The sequence below is a fragment of the Mangifera indica genome, chromosome 1 (assembly GCF_011075055.1).
Source record: "Mangifera indica cultivar Alphonso chromosome 1, CATAS_Mindica_2.1, whole genome shotgun sequence".
Lineage (NCBI taxonomy): Eukaryota > Viridiplantae > Streptophyta > Magnoliopsida > Sapindales > Anacardiaceae > Mangifera > Mangifera indica.
Genome location: NC_058137.1, coordinates 29,438,360 through 29,456,600, shown reverse-complemented (window position 1 = coordinate 29,456,600; position 18,241 = coordinate 29,438,360). Strand labels below are relative to the sequence as shown.

Here is an 18,241-nt window from a genome sequence, read left to right as displayed (position 1 = left end):
CAAAAGGAAAGGTAGAATGGTGTTAAGCAAATCAAATGAAGGATAATTAAAAATAAGAAGAGAACCTGAGCATTGATAAAATCTTCACTCTTATCAGCAAAAAAATGGCGAGCCATAATGCTGCTACGATCACGTATGCATTGCTTGTCACCTTCAGATAAACCTAACAGCGGAAGTGAAGTAGGACGGAATGGAACACCACCACGACTACTCTCAACAAAGGAATGCAGAAAGCTTGATAAGACTCTTTGTGGTGGTCCTGCAAAACGGTAATAGAGCAAGAAACATCCAAAACGGTTATTATTCAAAAATAAATAAATATATGTACCATTCTCAAAAAATTGCAAAGAAGCGCATACCTTCCAAAGTTGGTTGAAAACGCGGAGGAGGAGGAAAGTTTTCGAAATGTGGGGGTTGAGATTGTTGCTGAATCTCATCCCAAGCATCTGAAAATCCATTAAGATTAGCAGAGCGGAATCCACCAAGGAATTCTGAGACCTAAGTCGATACCAATAAGAAACTCCTAAGTACATAAATAAAAAAATAAAATAAAATAAAGGTAAAAATTGAAGCCATAACAACATAGAATTATAAAGAAGAAGAAACCTGAGCATTAGGTTGCAGAAGTTGTTGGTCAAACTCAGAACCAGGAAGTGCTCTGAAATGGTCACCGGTCTCCGAGTAGAATTGAGAGTCGGAAGTAGTTGGTGCGGCTGTAGGTATCTCTTTTAGCCTCTCCTGTTTATTATTATTAATATTATTGTATGTTTAAATTTACATCATATTCAATCAAACAACCGTAATTCAGTTTCTTCACCAACAATCGGAGATCGATATGAATAAATCAACATACAGATTGAGTTCTAAGAAGAAAGAGGACCTGAGTCTTAGAAGAAGTGCCGATAACAGCGTTGGCGAGAGCACCAAGAGGATTAGAAGAAGAAGAAGAGCCAGGAGCAGGACAAGCAGCTCCACCTGTAACAAGTTCACGCATAGCCATCACTCTTTTTATCTTGTTATTCTTCTACCGAGCGAAATAACTATTTTATTTTATGAATCTAGAGACATGGTATGATAAAAGCCCGAAGAGCTGTTCTGTTGCTGTACCTACAGTGCATTCAATCTTTCATATTTTTTAATAAAATATAAATCGCTGGCTTATCGTTTTTTCGGGCGACAAATGATGTCATTTAATAATAATAATTTAACACCACGTTCGATTCATTTTCAGACGAACATAAATAGATATGGACTTGAGAAACTTGGGCCCCTAGGCCGAGCCCAAACAAAACCAAACCAAAAGAACTTACGCATGAATTCCCAGTTCTCTCGCATTCGCTTAGCAGAGACGAAGAAGAAGAGGGGGAAGAGGAATGGCGTCATCGTCGAGTAGTGGATTAACATTCAAGCTACATCCGCTTGTGATTGTAAACATATCTGATCACTGCACAAGAGTAAAATCTCAGATGAGTCCTCCCTCTTCCGCTACTAATAACAACGGCACCCGGCCACGTGTCTATGGATGCGTTATAGGTATTCAAAGAGGACGCACTGTTGAGATCTTCAACAGTTTTGAGCTTCTCTATGATTCTTCCACTCACACCCTTGACCGTGCTTTCCTCGAGAAGAAGCAAGAGCTTTGTATGAAAAGTTTTTTCATAGGTTTTTTTATTTCACTCGTTTCTTCTTAGGGTTTATGATTGTGTGTTGTTACCAGATAAGAAGGTTTTCCCGCATTTCTATATACTTGGATGGTACTCTACGGGAACTGACGCTGAGGAATCCGATATGCATATTCATAAAGCTGTACGTAAATGTGTGTATTATTTTATTTTTATGTGAGTTTAGGTTAATAACTTTTCAATTTAATAATTCCATTTTTAACAGTTGATGGATATCAATGAAAGCCCCGTGTATGTTCTTCTCAATCCTGCCATCAATCATGCCCAAAAGGATGTCCCTGTCACTATTTACGAAAGCGGTAATCATAGCTGTGTCATCATTAAATCTAATCTTAGTATGATTGATTTAATCTGAACTTGCTAGTGGCTATATTTCCGTTGGTGTTGATTGTTACAAATTCTTAGAGATGCATGTCATTGATGGGATTCCACAGCTTATTTTTGTTCGTTCAAGCTATACTATTGAGGTACAACTCACCCATTTGTCTCTAACACCCTATATCCTATGAAAGATAGTGTTATGGTTGAGTGAATTTTTTTCTTGCCTATTTGAATTTGAAGACAGTAGAAGCTGAAAGGATCTCAGTTGATCATGTTGCACATTTGAAACCCTCTGATGGAGGTTCAGCAGCAACTCAATGTGAGTGAATTTTTCCCTATCCTTTTCTAGAAGGATAGAAAGAAATTTGTTTGCCAAAGTTTCTTTGTAAAATAAATTTGTGGTTAATGATAATATATCTTATATTTACAGTGGCTGCTCACCTTACTGGCATGCATAGTGCTATCAAGATGCTTAATAGCAGAATCAGGGTACTTCATCACTATCTCCTTGCAATGCAGAAAGGTATACTATTATTTTATAGCTAAGGTCCTTTTATATTAATGTAAAAGAGAAAACAATCAATGAACCAATAGTACAAGTGGGATCAATACATAAGCTCATCTTAAGCTGGCATTATACTTTTGGGCTGGAGAAAATTATGATAAAGGGAAGGGAAAATGAATAAATGAATAGGGGGTAGCCAAAATTCTTCTATGTGATTCAGAAGGAATCATGGGTGCGAGGGAAACTGGGTTTATCATGCCTCCAAATCCACAAAATAAATCAATCTGAAGTTAAATGGCTGGATGAGGTAGGGAAATAACGAATCTGATTGAAGGAAGAATTGTTTTTGTTATTATTTTTTATTCTACTCAAAAGTTGTTAGAAGAATTAGTTGGAAGAAGAAATTGAAATTGTTTGTGTTGTATTGTTTGTCTTTCACACTTCAATGGGGCTGAATTATAAATACACACGTTCCTCAAGAAGGAAACTGTAAGGAGCCCAACCAATGTTTACCCAAAAACAATAAGCAAATATAAAAAATAACAAAAAACTATTTTATTGATGAAAAGGGATTTACAGTGGATAAATTGATAATTTGAGAAGTCAGGCTGTTGGAGGCATCAGAAACCTTTCAAATCAGCCCTAAGTCTATCCCCAACCAAAGGTTGCCCACAACCTAAGGCTTTCCACTATTGCAAATATCAATAGATGTGGATGATTTCAACATGTCTGTATATAATGGTCAAGTGACTTCAAATTGACATATAATGATTTTCATCTCTTCTTTATCTGGAAGATACTAAATGGTTGAAATTGGTTATCATCTTCTTACTCTCCTTTTCATCCTATCAACCAACAAATGTAAGAAATGCTGAATACCCTTTTGTTCTCCACATTTCCTTTCCCATACCCTGCTTATTCTTTTCCTTCTTATCAAACATAGTATAAATATGTTTAGACAAGTGCATATAGGCATAATTCCTTATGTTAATTGCATTATGTGTTTAAATACAGGTGATATTCCTTGTGAGAATTCTTTGCTAAGGCAAGTGTCCAGCCTCCTGAGAAGATTGCCAGCCATTGAATCAGAAAAATTCCAAGATGATTTTTTGATGGTGAGTGCAATTTCAATTTTTAGGTTGCACCCTCTTAAAGCTATTAATACTGCCCTGTTAAAAAAGGGTCTTGTTCCCCTAGGAAGATTATTTCATGAACAATGGAAGAAAACATATAACCAAGAGTACTTCTATGTTGGCATATAGAATCTAGAAACTGCAGGAAAAAAATATGTATAATATCTCTTTCATATGGATTCCATTTGCACCTCCATCCTGCTGGCTCCCTTGATCAACCTCACAACCTTCTTGTATCCAACCTCCATTTATCTATCAACCTTGTTAATCATTGTCAACACCACACCCTCTGATGTCATTGGTCAAAACAGCTACCATCAAGCCCTAATAACCCGATATCATGGCCAATAGCTCTACAGTTGAAAGGGTTTATGTTTGACTTGGTAAAACTGATATAAGATGATGGTAATGTCAAATAATGACAGCCAACCTTAGATTCCTGAAGAAGATGTTGGTTGTGAAGACCAGTGACTTTGGTGAAATAGATTGTAGGATCTTGGGCTTGCTTATATTGTGATTATGTTAAGGTAACTAGAGATGATAACGCTTATGATGATGGTAGTAAAGGGTTTCAGTGGGTGGCTTCAATGATGGTTAAATTCCTTATGCAGAGACATTAATGATATGTGCAATTGGCTTCAAGAAAGGTGATATACAGCAATGTCTTGTCTTATGAAATCTCTTCTAAAATTGTGTGGATTGTTGTTTCTTCATTTGTTTAATTAAAAATGTAAGACAATACATGCATTGCTGTTTGTATCTTTTGTTTCTTTGCAAAGCAACCGTTTAACATTAACGTATAACACTCTGTAAATATTATATATGATAAAGACTAATATTTTATCGTAAATTGATGGGCAATGAAATTCACCTTTTTTGTAGGAATATAATGATACACTGTTGATTGCTTACTTGGCCATGTTCACCAACTGTGCAAGGTATAAAGGTCACCTTTCTCTCTCCTTGTGCTTCTGCTGGAGAGAGTTGAGATTTTAACGTGCAAAAGATCACTGGAAGTTGAGGATTGAGTTAGCCATGTTGTTTTGCTTACTGTAGTTGGCCTTCTTTTGGATTTGTGTTTCATGCTTGGATGAAACTCACCACCTTTATTTAATGCCAAAATTTATTTTAAAGAATATGTGAACATGGAGCTGATATGTTACCTTTTAACTACAATTGAATGGGTGGACAAACTGAGTCTACTGATTTTCTTTTTTTTAACATGCATTTATTTCTTTTGCATCCATGCTCAAACTTTGATTATTATTTTCTTTGCTTTTTGTTTTTTTTTTTGGTTTGGCAGTACGATGAATGAGTTGGTGGACAAATTTAACATTGCATATGACAGGCACTGTCGAAAGGGTGGCCGGACTGCCTTTATCTGAAAGCAAGCAAGCTCTAGTTTTTGGGGACTTGCTGACTAGTTGATTATCCTGCAGCAGCTATTTATTTTGGAGTGCAGAGCAAATAGAAGACTAGGAAGTATATTGACCGGACCTGACAATTAAAAAAAAAAAAGTAGGAACCCTTGTTTTTTCCCTCGATTTATTTGTTAATTTTTCACTTGTTTTATTCTGGATTTGCATATTGCACTATTTACTTATTTTTCACCTCTAGGTGGAAAAAGTTGGCCCTGCATGCTGTATTTAGAGCGTAGGATGTAGCATTTCCACTTCCCAGTTGGCGAATTATAATATACTTTTCTCTTTGTAGATAATAGAAGCAACACTTGAGCATACAAATAGGGGCTCCCAAGAGTTTTCTGGGTTTTCACTTACACTGCTTGCTACATGACAAATAGTATAACAGTATTCATAGTTCTACGTAATATTTATGCTCCACTAGTGTCAAAGAGTGGCAGATACCCTTATAAATTAATGGACGTCTGTTTGGTTCGAAATGTCTAGAGAGAGTAGTGATTGATACTTGCTAATCAACTTTGGTCTGTTATTAGGGTGATTGTCACCAAATGATCCTGCGGTCTAGCCTTGGTTCAGACTGTTCAGTCACCGCAAGTATATGAACAATGCTGTGCATTTTCACACTCGATATGAGTGTTTATGCGAACATTAATGATTTTAAAGCAACAAGTGACACAGTGTTTCGGCGAACATTATTTATTTTAAAGCAACAAGTGACAATCGGAAATGACCTAATGGATACATTCGCATTGTTGGTTAGTCACTGAAATGTGTCTCGAACTTTTGAACTCGAAACAAGTCTCCAGCTCTTTGGAGGCTTCTAAGGGAGACTTCTGAACCTGTTTAACACAAATGTGAAGGAAGCAAGCTTGTCGAGAATCAAGATGAATGATTTTAAAGGACTATGGAAATGCCATCCATCTTGACATCCCATTTCACAGCCATCCAAGCGCAAAGTCAGCCACGGTCTCTCCTCGTATATTTTGCTAACATTTTCCTGGCTAGCCAGACGAGTTTTCCCAATACCAAGCCACTGTAATCCTCGAAGTGAAAGCCTCTTAAACCATCTCAATGAATCAGCAGACAAACAAATGCAATTGCACACATCAAGCCTCCTTAGTCGTTCACTCCCATCTTGAAATGTTCTCTTTCTAGCCAATACTTCCATTGAAGAATCAGTCACATAGAAGCAAGATCTAATACACAAATCAATTATTCCTACACAAGCAGCAGCTACTGTCAAAATAGTTTTATCTGTTACACCTGCCATGTAACCTAAATCCAGGGCTGTCAAAGTCTGGCCAATTGCCCCTCCACACAGCAAACTAGAAATTCCTTTGTCAGTTACCCTTTTACATCCTCTAAGGCACAAATTTCTTATGGGTATACTCCCTTGACTAAGAACAGATAAACCAGAATCAGTAATATCAGCTCCTGTGAGATTCAGTTCTGTTAATTTACCGAGACATGAAATAGAGCAGAGGCATGAATCAGCTATGCTCTTGCAACCACCCAGGTCAAGAACCTCCATGCTCTTAGAAGAGGCTACTTTCTTAACAGTTTCACTAGTTATTCGTGGGCATGACAACAGTCTTACCTCAACAAGGGCTCATGGAATGTCCATGAGATCATGAAAGGCTACATCAGACAGAAACAAGGCATTTCGGACTTCAAATTTATTTAATTTTTGGCAGACATGTAAAATTGCTGCAAAGCCAGCATCACTAACATTAGAGAATCCACACAGTGTTACTGCTTCCAGGCATTTGCAACCCTCAGATAGAAGAAACATGCCCATATCATTTACTCTTTTGAACGCTCCTTGGTGCTTAAGTCTACTTTGTACAAGAGACAAGGCAGTCAAATATTGACAAAAACCTAGGTGTTGAAGCCCATTGTTGGTCAAGTGATGGTTTGGCACTGGTTCCTTCTTTGGTCTGTCTTCAAGATCCAACTCTACCAGAAATGGAACAGACTTGGTGATAGTTATAAGTAATTGATCAGTTGTTACATCTAAAACGAATGACAAGCCCCGCAGTTTGCAAAAAGGAAAGGCAGGGATGCTTAGAATTTCTGTTTCCATAAGGTTTCTACCAACTGTCCTTATGATTCGGATTGCATCTTCCTCAGGCACTGGCTGCAACTTTAGAGTTTTGACAGTACCGGGAAGCAAAAGTTCTATGGACCCAAAAGAACTTGCATCAACTGCAGGCCCTCGAATTTTCAATGACAGAGACTAATAATAGAAAAGAAATGCGCTTCAGGTTCCAAGTTACAGTATGTTGCAGTTACCAACCATAATTTAGCATATTCATTCAAAAAAATCAAAAGAATTGATAACTCTATTTGAAGAAAATTGAACGGTAACAAAAACTTACTTCCAAGTACAAGCACTGCTTAAGCATCAAGGCAAGGTTCCCTCTGAATATATCAGGTAAGTTCTTGTCTGCCAATTCTAGCATAAGCACCCTGACAACAGAGTTAATAAATTTGTTCATTGCAGCATAATGCTTCAAGTAAACAAAAAAATAAATAGATTGAAGCTCCATGAAGTTAGGAGGGGTAATAAATAAGATCTGTAAATAAATAAAAGCACATCAAATTGCCTCTTATCCCTTTCTTGAAAAATCCTGTTCTTGTTAAGCCACATGCAAAAAGAAATGTATGAAAACTAGTAAAGGAAAACACTAGCTAACATCTGGATAATTAGCCTTTCTATCTATACCATTCACAGAATTGGAAAGAAAAAATAAATAAATATGTTGAGAATAATAAAAATTAAAGTTTGTAGCTAAGATTAGAACAGTGCCGGGCAATGTAAGCAAGAAACCGGTAAGACAATGAGGAGCAGCACCACAAATTCAATTCTTGGAAAGTTGGAGAAAGAAAAGCAGAGAGTGGGTGGTCTTGGAGACGGAGGCAGTTAAGAGTAAGAGAGTTTAGCCTTTTCAGAGTTTCCCCATCTGGAGACATGGTCTGCAATACAAAAAACTTGTATTAGAACCATCTCAATATAAAAGAATGACTAATAAAGTATTGTAGGAATCGGAATGAGGAACTAACAGTGAAATGGAAAGCAGTCAAAGAAGGAAGAGCTTGAGAGTAAACTAATAAGCGAAAGGATCTATTGAGACAAGCAAGGGTGGATAATGTCTGCAAATCCAACCTGCCAAGTATCTCTTCATTAAACACCGTGCTTGGCAGCTTCTCCATATCCTTATTCTTCTTCTGCTACATCTTTACTCTCGTCTACTTTTTATTTATTTTCTTTGGGCTCTTATGTTATGCCTCTTGTCGGCTCAACCAAGCCAAACATGTAGATACCATTAATTCCATTTTCAAAGGCAATTGGTAGTGATTAGGGCGCCATAATGTTATGATAAACCTACCTATTCTTTTTGGACTTGTATTTGCCAGTCTGCGTTTTTGTAATACACAACTTTTTAAGAGGTCGGGCAACAAATATATTATTTTTTTGGTCATTGTTCTGCTTCCTAAGCCATCATTCTTTGATTTAGTTATACTCATTTGGCCTTAAAAAAGCCCCGTTACCAGCTTCTCTATAAAAAAGTCAGTAGGGTAAATCAAGGCAATATATGAACAAAACAAGACTAGAAAATGGTGTAACTTTAACACAACTTGATATCAACTATTTTTCTTTTACTAGCACAATAACTTCATTAGATATGAATCAATATCCGTTATATAGGCAAAAGCATAAACAATGCCCAAACAGGAAATTTGGTTTCTTTAATCTGTTTCAAATGCTTGTTTTGATACTCCGCTCCCCTTTAGAGACAAGAACACCATCACTATCAGCATAATACAACCCCTCCCCGTTGCAAATAAGCGCTCCAACTATATACACAAGGACATGGTTTTCACTGTGGCCTTTTTTGCTCGGTTTAATAGAGTTCGAACCCAACACCCTCACCCCGATACCACAGTCATTGATCTCATCCACTTCTCTAATGCATCCGTTTGCTAAAATACCAGCCCATCCATTGTTATGTGCCTATTGTGCCAAGTAATCAACCAACAATGCAAACCTCATGCTTCCTCCACCATCAATAACTAAAATCTGTCCTTCACATCTGCTTTCTATAAGCTCCCAAACTAAAACATAGTCCTCAAACACCTTTACAGTGACAATGAGACCAGAGAATGATCAACATGACCATAGATATGGACGATTGGTTGCAGAAAACACAAGTCCCACTTGCTAGAATTGCTGCATTAGAATCACAAACTTCAACAGTTGCTAAAGAAGCCATATGTTTTCCTGCAATCAATATGTCCCATAAAAATGTGAAACAATAATAATATAAAAGAAGAAAACCATCCATATCTTGTGATGGATTTCAAACTTGATGTCCCTCAAGGACCTCAACTTTCATCTACCCAGCTTTCTTTCAGGCTAAAACAACCATCAAAATAAATAAAGAAGTGTATTTAAAGCAAAAGAATAATTACGAACTCAAGAAAACTTATTAGTGTTATCCACAGTTTTCTAAAAACCAAAGGTAAACTTGCTTAACTATGCTTTCGATAAAGATAAATATGTAGGCAAAGAAAGTAACTACTCATATCCTACCTCCTTTATCAATCACCTATGCTTCTCTTACTCTCAGTAATTCAAACTGCAAAAAGATATCTCGAGTTGTCACTGCAGTTTTGCATGTTAAAACCAGTCCAGAAAGTATAAACATTTATGAGTGAAAGTCCAATAAATCTGTCAGTCTGTATATTGGTGGCCACACCATTGGGGAAAGGGTATATCAACAATTTCACAGATACATTACAGTGATTATACTTTGGTTCAAAAACAATCACAATCAAATTACTTTGGCACTGTCCTTCAATCCTTTAGCACAATGCTGGCTAATACATCCTCTTGTTTGAGTTGTATGGAAATGTGTGTAATCTCTGATATATAAGTTCAGGCCCTGGTATCAACTTGAAGCTTTTTCAAAGTTCAACTAACTACTGAAACCATAGATGTTGTCAGTTATACAGATTGACCAAATTGAAGGAGCAAGAACAACTTTCCAAAGCTACAAAAACAAAACATGCAATCAAATTCACAAATTTTCTTCTTGATAGCTTGGATCACATAACTAAGCCCAGAATGAACTTGGCTGCTTGGCATGTTTTGAGTAATGGAATTTGAAAATTAAATTTTGTAGCGCAAGCAACAAAGGAATCGAAAACAAATCCCAGTTTGTAAAAATTACCAAACATAAGTTCTGCATGTATAAGCCAAAAAAAAAAAAAGCACTGTTTTTACCTCGCAAGGCACTTGCATTTGCTTCCAGTGGAAGAATAAGTTAAGCAACACTCATGCATTCTCATCTAGGTGCCCTAACCAGAACGACTTGCTAATTTCCAGAGATACAACTGTGAGTACTTGCTAAAGTTAGATGCATGAATACTCTTCTAATGTTGGTTGATAAAGATATATATATATATTAGTCAAAAATCCACCAAATATTAACACGAACGCTACTGAGACCAAACTAATATTATCCCAATTCTCTTATAACTTTAAAAAAAAAAAAAATTGATCTAGTTTCTTGATAAAATTTAAGAAGAATAAAATATGATAACTTTATTATCATATATAAAAAAGAGTAATTTGATCGTCAACGAAATGAGCCAGCCAGCTAATGTAAAGCATTACCTATGTTGACTGAAAATGAACAAAAGGGATTGAGTAAGACAAAACAGAAGTGAAGAAATTCTAACCTTTCAAGGAGAATTCCCAGATAGAAGATGAGGAAACAAAAGCAGAATACAAGTATTGAAGAGAGGTTTACAACCAGCTTCTTTAAGAATGAATGAACCATCAATCCAACATGCTTAAGGTGAAGCGCAATTCAGTTATGTTAGAACATTTGACAAGAAATGGGCTCGGCTACTAATTGCACTTGGCCCATTCTTTATTCACCTGTAATAAGTGGGTAGGTTGAAATTTAAAATGTGAAAAGGTTGTGGATTTGGTTGGTGTAAAAAGGAAAATTAATAATAATAGGCCAAAAGACTGTTTCCCACCCAAAGTTTGATATAAACCAACTCTCATATGTTAATTATCAAAAATTTAAATATTCACATATCTATTAAATTTTACTGTTATTATCAAGGATAAATTTGTCATTTAAAAATTTTATTTAAATTCATATTTTAAGTTACTTTAAAGTTTTAAATTTTTATTTCTGCTCAATAACCTCATTATTTCCATATTTAAAAACTGATTTATCCCCCAACATTTAGGTTTGCAAAATTTTCATATTTTTCTTATACACACTAACCACTAGAGTTTTAAAAAACATCATTTTCACCTTTATTCTCCCTAGGATTTTCAGATCCTTCTTCTTGGCGACCACTTGTCATCACCGATCATCGACTCTATCCTTCCAGCCTTTTTGGTTGCTCTATCTTCATCCTCTAGTCTTCTTCATTTGAGATGAAGATGAAATCATTTTGTCTTCGATGAAGAGAAACTGTCTTCGTTGATGATGTTCGTCGTCCATCGTCTTCCTTCATGCACCGTCCTTCACCTTCCTTCATGCACCGTCCTTCACCTTCCTTCATGCATCATCTATTGTTGTTAGCAATCGTTCATTGTCAACTTTTCGATTTGAAACCCTAGCAGTCATTCATCGTTGACGATGGAAATCAACAATGTCTAAAGGTAGAGGGAGAGAGAATGCTAAAAGGAAAAGATCAATGGAGAAACTCATTGGAAAATCAAGGAAAATAATTAAAACCCTAAGGAAAAATGATCATTTTTCAAATATTGGATCAAGAGAAATTTGTTAAATTTTTAAACTTAAGAAAGAAAATATGATAAATTTTTAGTTTTTTTAAATATTTTAATAAATTACAATTTTATCTCTAACAATAATAATAAAATTTATTAGACAAATAGGTATTTAAAATTTTGTTAATTAAGAAATTAGAGTTTAAGTTTGTATCAAACCTAGGGTGAAAAATAATGTTTCGGCCATACTAATAAGGGAAGATACCTCTAAAAAAAAAAGGTGGTAGAGTGGGTGTACAAGATGTTACATCCATGTGGAAGAATAGAAATATGAAATAAAGCGTCTATTTTAAGCTAACTAATCCCAACTAACCTTTTCTTCCTATTTTATTTTATTATATTACAAAGTCAAATATTTCCCACTTCATTTTTGTAATATTTGATTACATTACATGGTTCTTTCTTTGTCTTTAACAAAATTTGAATATTTTGAAATAAAGACACTCGTGTGTCAAAAAGAAATCGAGCCCATTCCACAAAGTGGTTTTCACTTTATTCAGAAATATTTTGACTTTGGCCAAAGGACTATTTCCCACCCAAGGTAAGCTACATTTCCAAGTTTTTCCTCTTTAACTTTGCTAATCTCAAATACCCACCTATGAGCAGTTAAAATTAACGATAATAAGGATAAAATCGTCATTTTATCTATAATATTAAAAATAAATTAAAAAATAATCTTCTGTTACCCCCCTAAACTTTAAACACTAAAAGTTTTTCTCATCCTAAGTTTTAAAAAATGACAGTTTCACCCTAGGGTTTCATTTTGAAATCTCTGACATCGTCTCTAGCTCTATTACTGACAGTCTCTCCTTTCTGAAGCATCCTATCTGTTCGACGGTCTCTCTCCTTCCATTTAGACACCAGATTGGCGTCAGAGAAGCGGTAGAATAGGAAGAGCTTCATTAGGGAAGACGAGATGAAGATGAAGTTCTTCATCCTCCCAAACGAAGATGAATTTGTCATCTTCATCTGGGAAGACCACTATCTTCCTAGAGGTCTTCTTCTGGGAAGACAATCGTCTTCCCAGATGAAGACAACAATTTCGTCTTCGTCTGGATGAACGAAGAACTTCATCTTCCCTGACGAAGTTCTTCGTCTTCCACCGCTTCTTCGATGTCGATCTAGCGTCCAAATAGGAGGAGAGAGACCGCTGAATAGAAAGGATGTTTCAGAAGGGAGAGATCATTGACAATAGAGCCAGAGAAGACGTTAGAGATTTCAAAACGAAACCCTAGGGTAAAACTGTCATTTTTTAAAACTTAGGTTGGGGAAAACTTTTAGTTTTTAAAGTTTAGGGGGCAAAAAGAGATAAAATTTTAAGGAGTTAAGGTTTTTTTAATTTTAACTGTTCATGGGTGGGTATTTGGGATTATCAAAGTTAAAGGGAGAAAACTTAGGAATGCAGCATACTTTAGGTGGGAAATAGTCCTTTGGCCTTTGAATTTTTTACTTTGGTGAAAAGATTTGCTTCCACCTATGGCACAGTAGGATCTTAAACTCCTATTTTTCAAATTTTTAAAAATTTAAATATTTATTCACAAGTGAATTTTTATTAAAAATTTTAGTTAGAGTTAGAGATAAAACTATCATTTACTTAAAAAAAAAATTAAAATTTTATTATATTTTTCTCTTCGGGATTAAAAATCTCACAATGTTTTCTTAACCCAAAGTTTGAAAAGTAATAAATTCCCCCTAGGGTATTTTCCTTTTCTCTCTGCCCTGATTTGCTATCTCCAATCATCTATCATCCTCCCTCCTATCTTATCTCTCATTCTTGATCTCTTTCCCTTCCCTTTCCAACCATCTTCGACCAAGACAAAGATGAACGATCTTCATTTGAGATGAAGACGCATCGTCTTCGTCTCTCAAATGAAAATTGTTCATCTTCATCAGAGACAAAACAATTTCTTCTTTATCTTGATCGAAAACAGTCAAAGGGGAAAGGAGAAAGATCAAGAGGGAGAATGACCAATGGTTGGAGACAACAAATCAGCACCAGAGAGAAGAGGAGACAACTCTTGGGGGAATTTGTCATTTTTTAAACTTTGGTTTAAGGAGAAATTATAAGATTTTTAAACCTAAGGAGAAAAATGTAATAAAGCTTTCATTTTTTAAATTTTTTAGTAAATGATAATTTTACCTCTAACCCTAACTGAGATTTTTAAGAGAAATTTACTTATAAATTAGTGTTTAGATTTTTAAAAATCAAAAGATAAGAGTTTGAAATTTCACTACACCTTATGTGAGACTAAGTCTTACTGGCCTTTTACTTATTCATAAACAAAAAGGAGAGGTCCACCACAACATCAGCCTGCATTCTTTTATCTAATAAGTTTACATCCTTTATCTATTTATATTAAAAATGTCTTTTAGGATTTATTATATAATTACTGATAATCTTAGTATATTTAAAAAATTCTTTTAATAAAGGTTGGAAAAATATCCTTTGTCCTACAAGTAAAGGAGATTACTCAAGGAAAAGACCTTGATCCTAAACAATGTGAGGTTATCGAATACGCAATAAAACATATTGAGGAGGAAGTCGCGATAAACTATTGACTAATGAAATATTTACTATATTTCTTATCTTTGATGTAGTACAAAAGCATACGTATATAGGTTCAATAACCTAAGTGAAAATATATAAATGGTAATTACAATTTGAGAAGGAAAATAATTAAAGCAAATATCCTAGATGATCTCCAACAAATTTTCCAATGGTTCACCATTCATGCCATGATCTTTTTGGGAATATTTAATATTCAATAGCCTCCCTCAAATTGGAATGCATGAGTGCATTGAGCTTGCAATTAAGTTAACTATTCCTAAGCCTCTTTCAAGTTGATAAGTTGATATTACATAAACTAATGACATGGAAAAGGTAGTGAAATTGTTCATGTCTTATAGCCTTGGTGAATACATCAACAAGTTGTTTGTAGGATGGTACATGAATAAAGTAGGTCTATCTTTGACATTTTTGGTCTAATAGACTAGTATATTGTTAATAGATTATCCAAAACATATTTTGATGTCTTAAGGAGTTCACAAATTATTTAATAAGTTTTATCTTAACGTCCTCAAGCAATATAGGATGTACGTGAAACTTAACATATCATTCATACTTTGTCAATATGAGATTCACCTAAAAGTGTTATAATCATCCCCTCTTACGAGGGACAACATTTTTGCTGAGATTTAAATATACATCACACATTACTTAAGAATGTTAAGATTAAACTAATTAAATAACCTATAACTCGCCGAACCATTAAGAGAATTTCTATATAAATGGTTGTTCCAGTTTCAATTGAATAAATATTTTTAACTCACAAGTACATGTGATTTTCATACGGTTACCAAATCATCTCGTGCAAGAATTGATATAGTTTAACACCATCCAACATGTTGTTGTAATTAGGATAACTATAAATATGGTGATTAGTTATATTAGGATCTAATGAAGGCTAATGGATTAATAAAGGATTTGTCACTTTCAAGCACGAGAAATCTCGAATGAGAATACTAAAAGACATCAATGATCACTCGAATCTATGACCACGGTGGGATTGGGTCAAACTCGATCTAAGTCATTCGATTATTGATGTATATCAGTTCATATCAAACATTTATTAAGATAAACACATATTTGTATCTCAACCTCTAAAGATATTGATTGACAAAAGGATTGTATTGTTAGTAACTATGAAGTTGACAAAGCTTAGAATTGTTCACTAACACTCTATTGATTGGGTGGTCATAGTCTCTTACTAGAGGTCAATCTTGGTCTGTGTGTAGATTCGATCGAATCTGGATATTATTGACTCAATAGAGAGCTTATTGGTTACACACAAATAAAAGTTGATTCGGACTATAGAGTTATATATTGGATTGTTTATTGATAATCATGGGATATTCGAATTAAGATTGAATAGTGATGGGATTAGGTTTGTCCAATAGGATTAAATCAACTTAGTGTGTCTTTATCCTTGACCATGAATGCCTATTTATGGTGACAAGGATTGAGATAAATCTTTATCTGAGTTTCATCTAAATATGCACCTAAAATCTAGATAACTCAGGAAATCATATGGGATAAAGATCAAAGATGAACGACCATTCATATGCCATGAATGATCGTTCATCTTATTCAATAAATATAGAATCAATTTCATAGTTTCATAACTTTTGCCCAATTTCATTAATGAACGCCCATTCATGTAAATAATTTACTCTTCATAGAGCCCTAATAGCCTCAAGTGTTTAGTTTCAACCTCTTTATCATTCATGCTTTGTGTGGATACCAATACCCCATCTCGTAGTAGGTTGTATAACATTTTCACAACCACATAAAGATTGAAAAAGTCTTCAAATGTAGGTATCATGTTCTTTAAACACCTTATGGATTGATTTGCCATGATTTATATATAACTCATCTTAAAACATGATCCATGAGAGCTTTCAAGTTTTTGTTTGAAAATTTTATTATATTTCACTACCTCGTTAGATTTTGACAACTTGAAAATTTTCTATAGACGTATTTTAACTTGCAAACCCAAAAGTAAAACCATGGTGGATTGTGTGTTCAAATTGGATAATATTTTAACAATAAGTTTGACCATTAAACCATAGATTACAAACAAATTCTTCAGTATCTGGCCAAACAATTTCCTTAGTTGTTTTAGTCAATGCACAATACTCGACCTTTATTGAGTACAATGAGATAGTAGTTTGCTTCTTACAAATCACCTTAAGGTAGGGCAAGTGCTCCAATCTACATCACAATAGAGATGAAGTAGAGAGAGCCATGGATTCAAGAACATCAATCATTGATAAAGTGAATGTGAAAAGTGAGATTGTGTTATGAGATTTGAAGTATATGTGGAAGGTGAAAATATCGTTTTTAAAGTTTAAGGGTAGGAAAGTGTCATTTAGTCAAAAAATGAGTGAAAAATAACCATACGTTTTATAAAAATATATTAAAGGACTAAAGAGTTAGTTTCTAAACTATGGGACCTTAGTGTGAAAAGTTGTTATGTGAAATATAATTGATAAATGGGGCAAAGTTCGAATCTAAGAGAGTGTTCAAGGGTTAATTAAGAATAGAATATTTTTTTTGCGTAATGAAGACATACATAATTCTTTATTTATTTTCATGTTTGACCAGTTATTATCATCATATTCATGTATCTACCCAACCACTTCCACATATGTGATCTTCACAGCCCCTAAAACCAATCGAAAATGCAAACAAAGATTTAAAAGTGACTAACATATAGCTACTCATCAATTTCCCAAGAAATAAACAATGTCCCTTCTTCCAATATTGCATCTTATATCCATGGATTCTTTCTTTCATTTTTATTTTTTTTTTAATCATTCTTTCAGTATTCTGATATAAGGATGAAGCGCATGCCTATACTTATATGTTATTCATATAAATATATACATGTAGATAGCTCTTCCTCTTATTTACACATTGACCTAAACTATTATTACTATGCCTAAATTTTCTATAATTATGCATGCATTTGTTTTCCATTTCTCATGCTCCTCTCCTACTCTACTTTTTTTACTTTGCACGTTTGACAGTTGGTGTTTATCAAATGTAACCAAGTTAAAAGTATATAATTTATTCTACCATGCTTCTTTTAAACCAACATGATCCAATTTTATCGTAATCTCTATTGGTTATTTCCAAGGTACAATTATTTTGATTTTGGATTCATAACTTGTTTTATTTATTCTTGTATGTTAATTGATGAAAGATTTAACATAAATAAAGATATAAGATCACCTTTTGAGCAAATTTAATTAAGCTAGTGATATAATATAAAACAATATATTTAATACTATATTAGGTCAACTAAGTAAATAGGGTATATTATTCAGTCTCACTGATCTATTTTTGGGTTTTAAACAAACAACATATTTCATTTAAAACATGTTTATTTAGTTTCGATAACGTTAACCTCATAAATTAAGTTTCATATTCATTTGTCAATAATATAAGATGCAATAAAACTTATATCCTTAAGAGGTTTTCAAACCATTATTGAATAATAAACCAACTTTTATACTAATTATAACATCACAAATGACTTAGGATCATATTTGCAAAAGGTTTAAACATAATTTAGAGTAAAGTAACAAAACAGTGTTAACATTCTTTAATCTATTTATGAAGTTGAGGTACTGTCATAATTTGAGATTAAACAACAAAAAATAAATCAGTAAATAGTACCATAACTTAACCAAAAGGATTTGTCTTCCCCATGAGAGTATGCGACAAAAGAAAACAAATAAAATGCAATAAGGAAGAGTAAGGTTGAGTTGCCTTTCCGGCACTACAAAGACTCAAT

General features: G+C 34.2%; 3 protein-coding genes and 1 pseudogene across 5 annotated transcripts; 1 reads left to right on the top strand and 3 right to left on the bottom strand.

Moving 5' to 3' along the window:
* Positions 1–65: 65 nt before the first annotated feature.
* LOC123200088 (peroxisome biogenesis protein 5-like) lies at positions 66–1,000 on the bottom strand (the record flags this gene model as incomplete). The annotated part of the gene is made up of 4 exons (XM_044615238.1): positions 854–1,000; positions 607–738; positions 360–498; positions 66–259 (listed from the first exon to the last, which is right to left on the bottom strand). Coding segments are annotated over exons 1-4 (612 nt in total), but the record flags the coding sequence as incomplete, so codon positions are not given.
* A 267-nt stretch (positions 1,001–1,267) lies between these two features.
* On the top strand, positions 1,268–5,358 carry LOC123221178 (COP9 signalosome complex subunit 6a-like). Of its 3 annotated transcripts, none has more exons than XM_044643933.1 (9): positions 1,268–1,641; positions 1,718–1,806; positions 1,888–1,981; positions 2,088–2,149; positions 2,244–2,322; positions 2,434–2,526; positions 3,523–3,623; positions 4,524–4,579; positions 4,990–5,358. In XM_044643933.1, exons 1-9 carry the CDS (start codon positions 1,374–1,376, stop codon positions 5,024–5,026), a joined length of 879 nt encoding a protein of 292 aa, XP_044499868.1. In that variant the 5' UTR covers positions 1,268–1,373; the 3' UTR covers positions 5,027–5,358. The 3 variants fall into 3 exon arrangements, with proteins under 3 accessions (XP_044499868.1, XP_044499876.1, XP_044499858.1); XM_044643923.1 differs by having other exon boundaries at positions 1,269–1,641; positions 4,945–5,358; XM_044643941.1 differs by lacking the exon at positions 4,524–4,579 and having other exon boundaries at positions 4,945–5,358.
* A 206-nt stretch (positions 5,359–5,564) lies between these two features.
* LOC123200008 (F-box protein At-B) lies at positions 5,565–8,579 on the bottom strand. The gene is given in 4 exon segments (XM_044615120.1): positions 5,565–7,298; positions 7,441–7,638; positions 7,853–8,038; positions 8,126–8,579. Coding segments are annotated over 4 exon segments (1,950 nt in total). The 5' UTR covers positions 8,276–8,579; the 3' UTR covers positions 5,565–5,882.
* Positions 8,580–8,701: 122 nt separating this feature from the next.
* LOC123221191 lies at positions 8,702–10,472 on the bottom strand (annotated as a pseudogene).
* Positions 10,473–18,241: the final 7,769 nt, after the last annotated feature.

Bases quoted from the DNA above. Each gene is read 5' to 3' on its own strand.
- LOC123221178 (XM_044643923.1), top strand. From the start codon at position 1,374: ATGGCGTCATCGTCGAGTAGTGGATTAACATTCAAGCTACATCCGCTT. The intron at 1,982-2,087 runs GTAATCATAGCT...ACAAATTCTTAG, and splicing joins TGTCACTATTTACGAAAGCG to AGATGCATGTCATTGATGGG. The intron at 2,150-2,243 runs GTACAACTCACC...TTGAATTTGAAG, and splicing joins GTTCAAGCTATACTATTGAG to ACAGTAGAAGCTGAAAGGAT.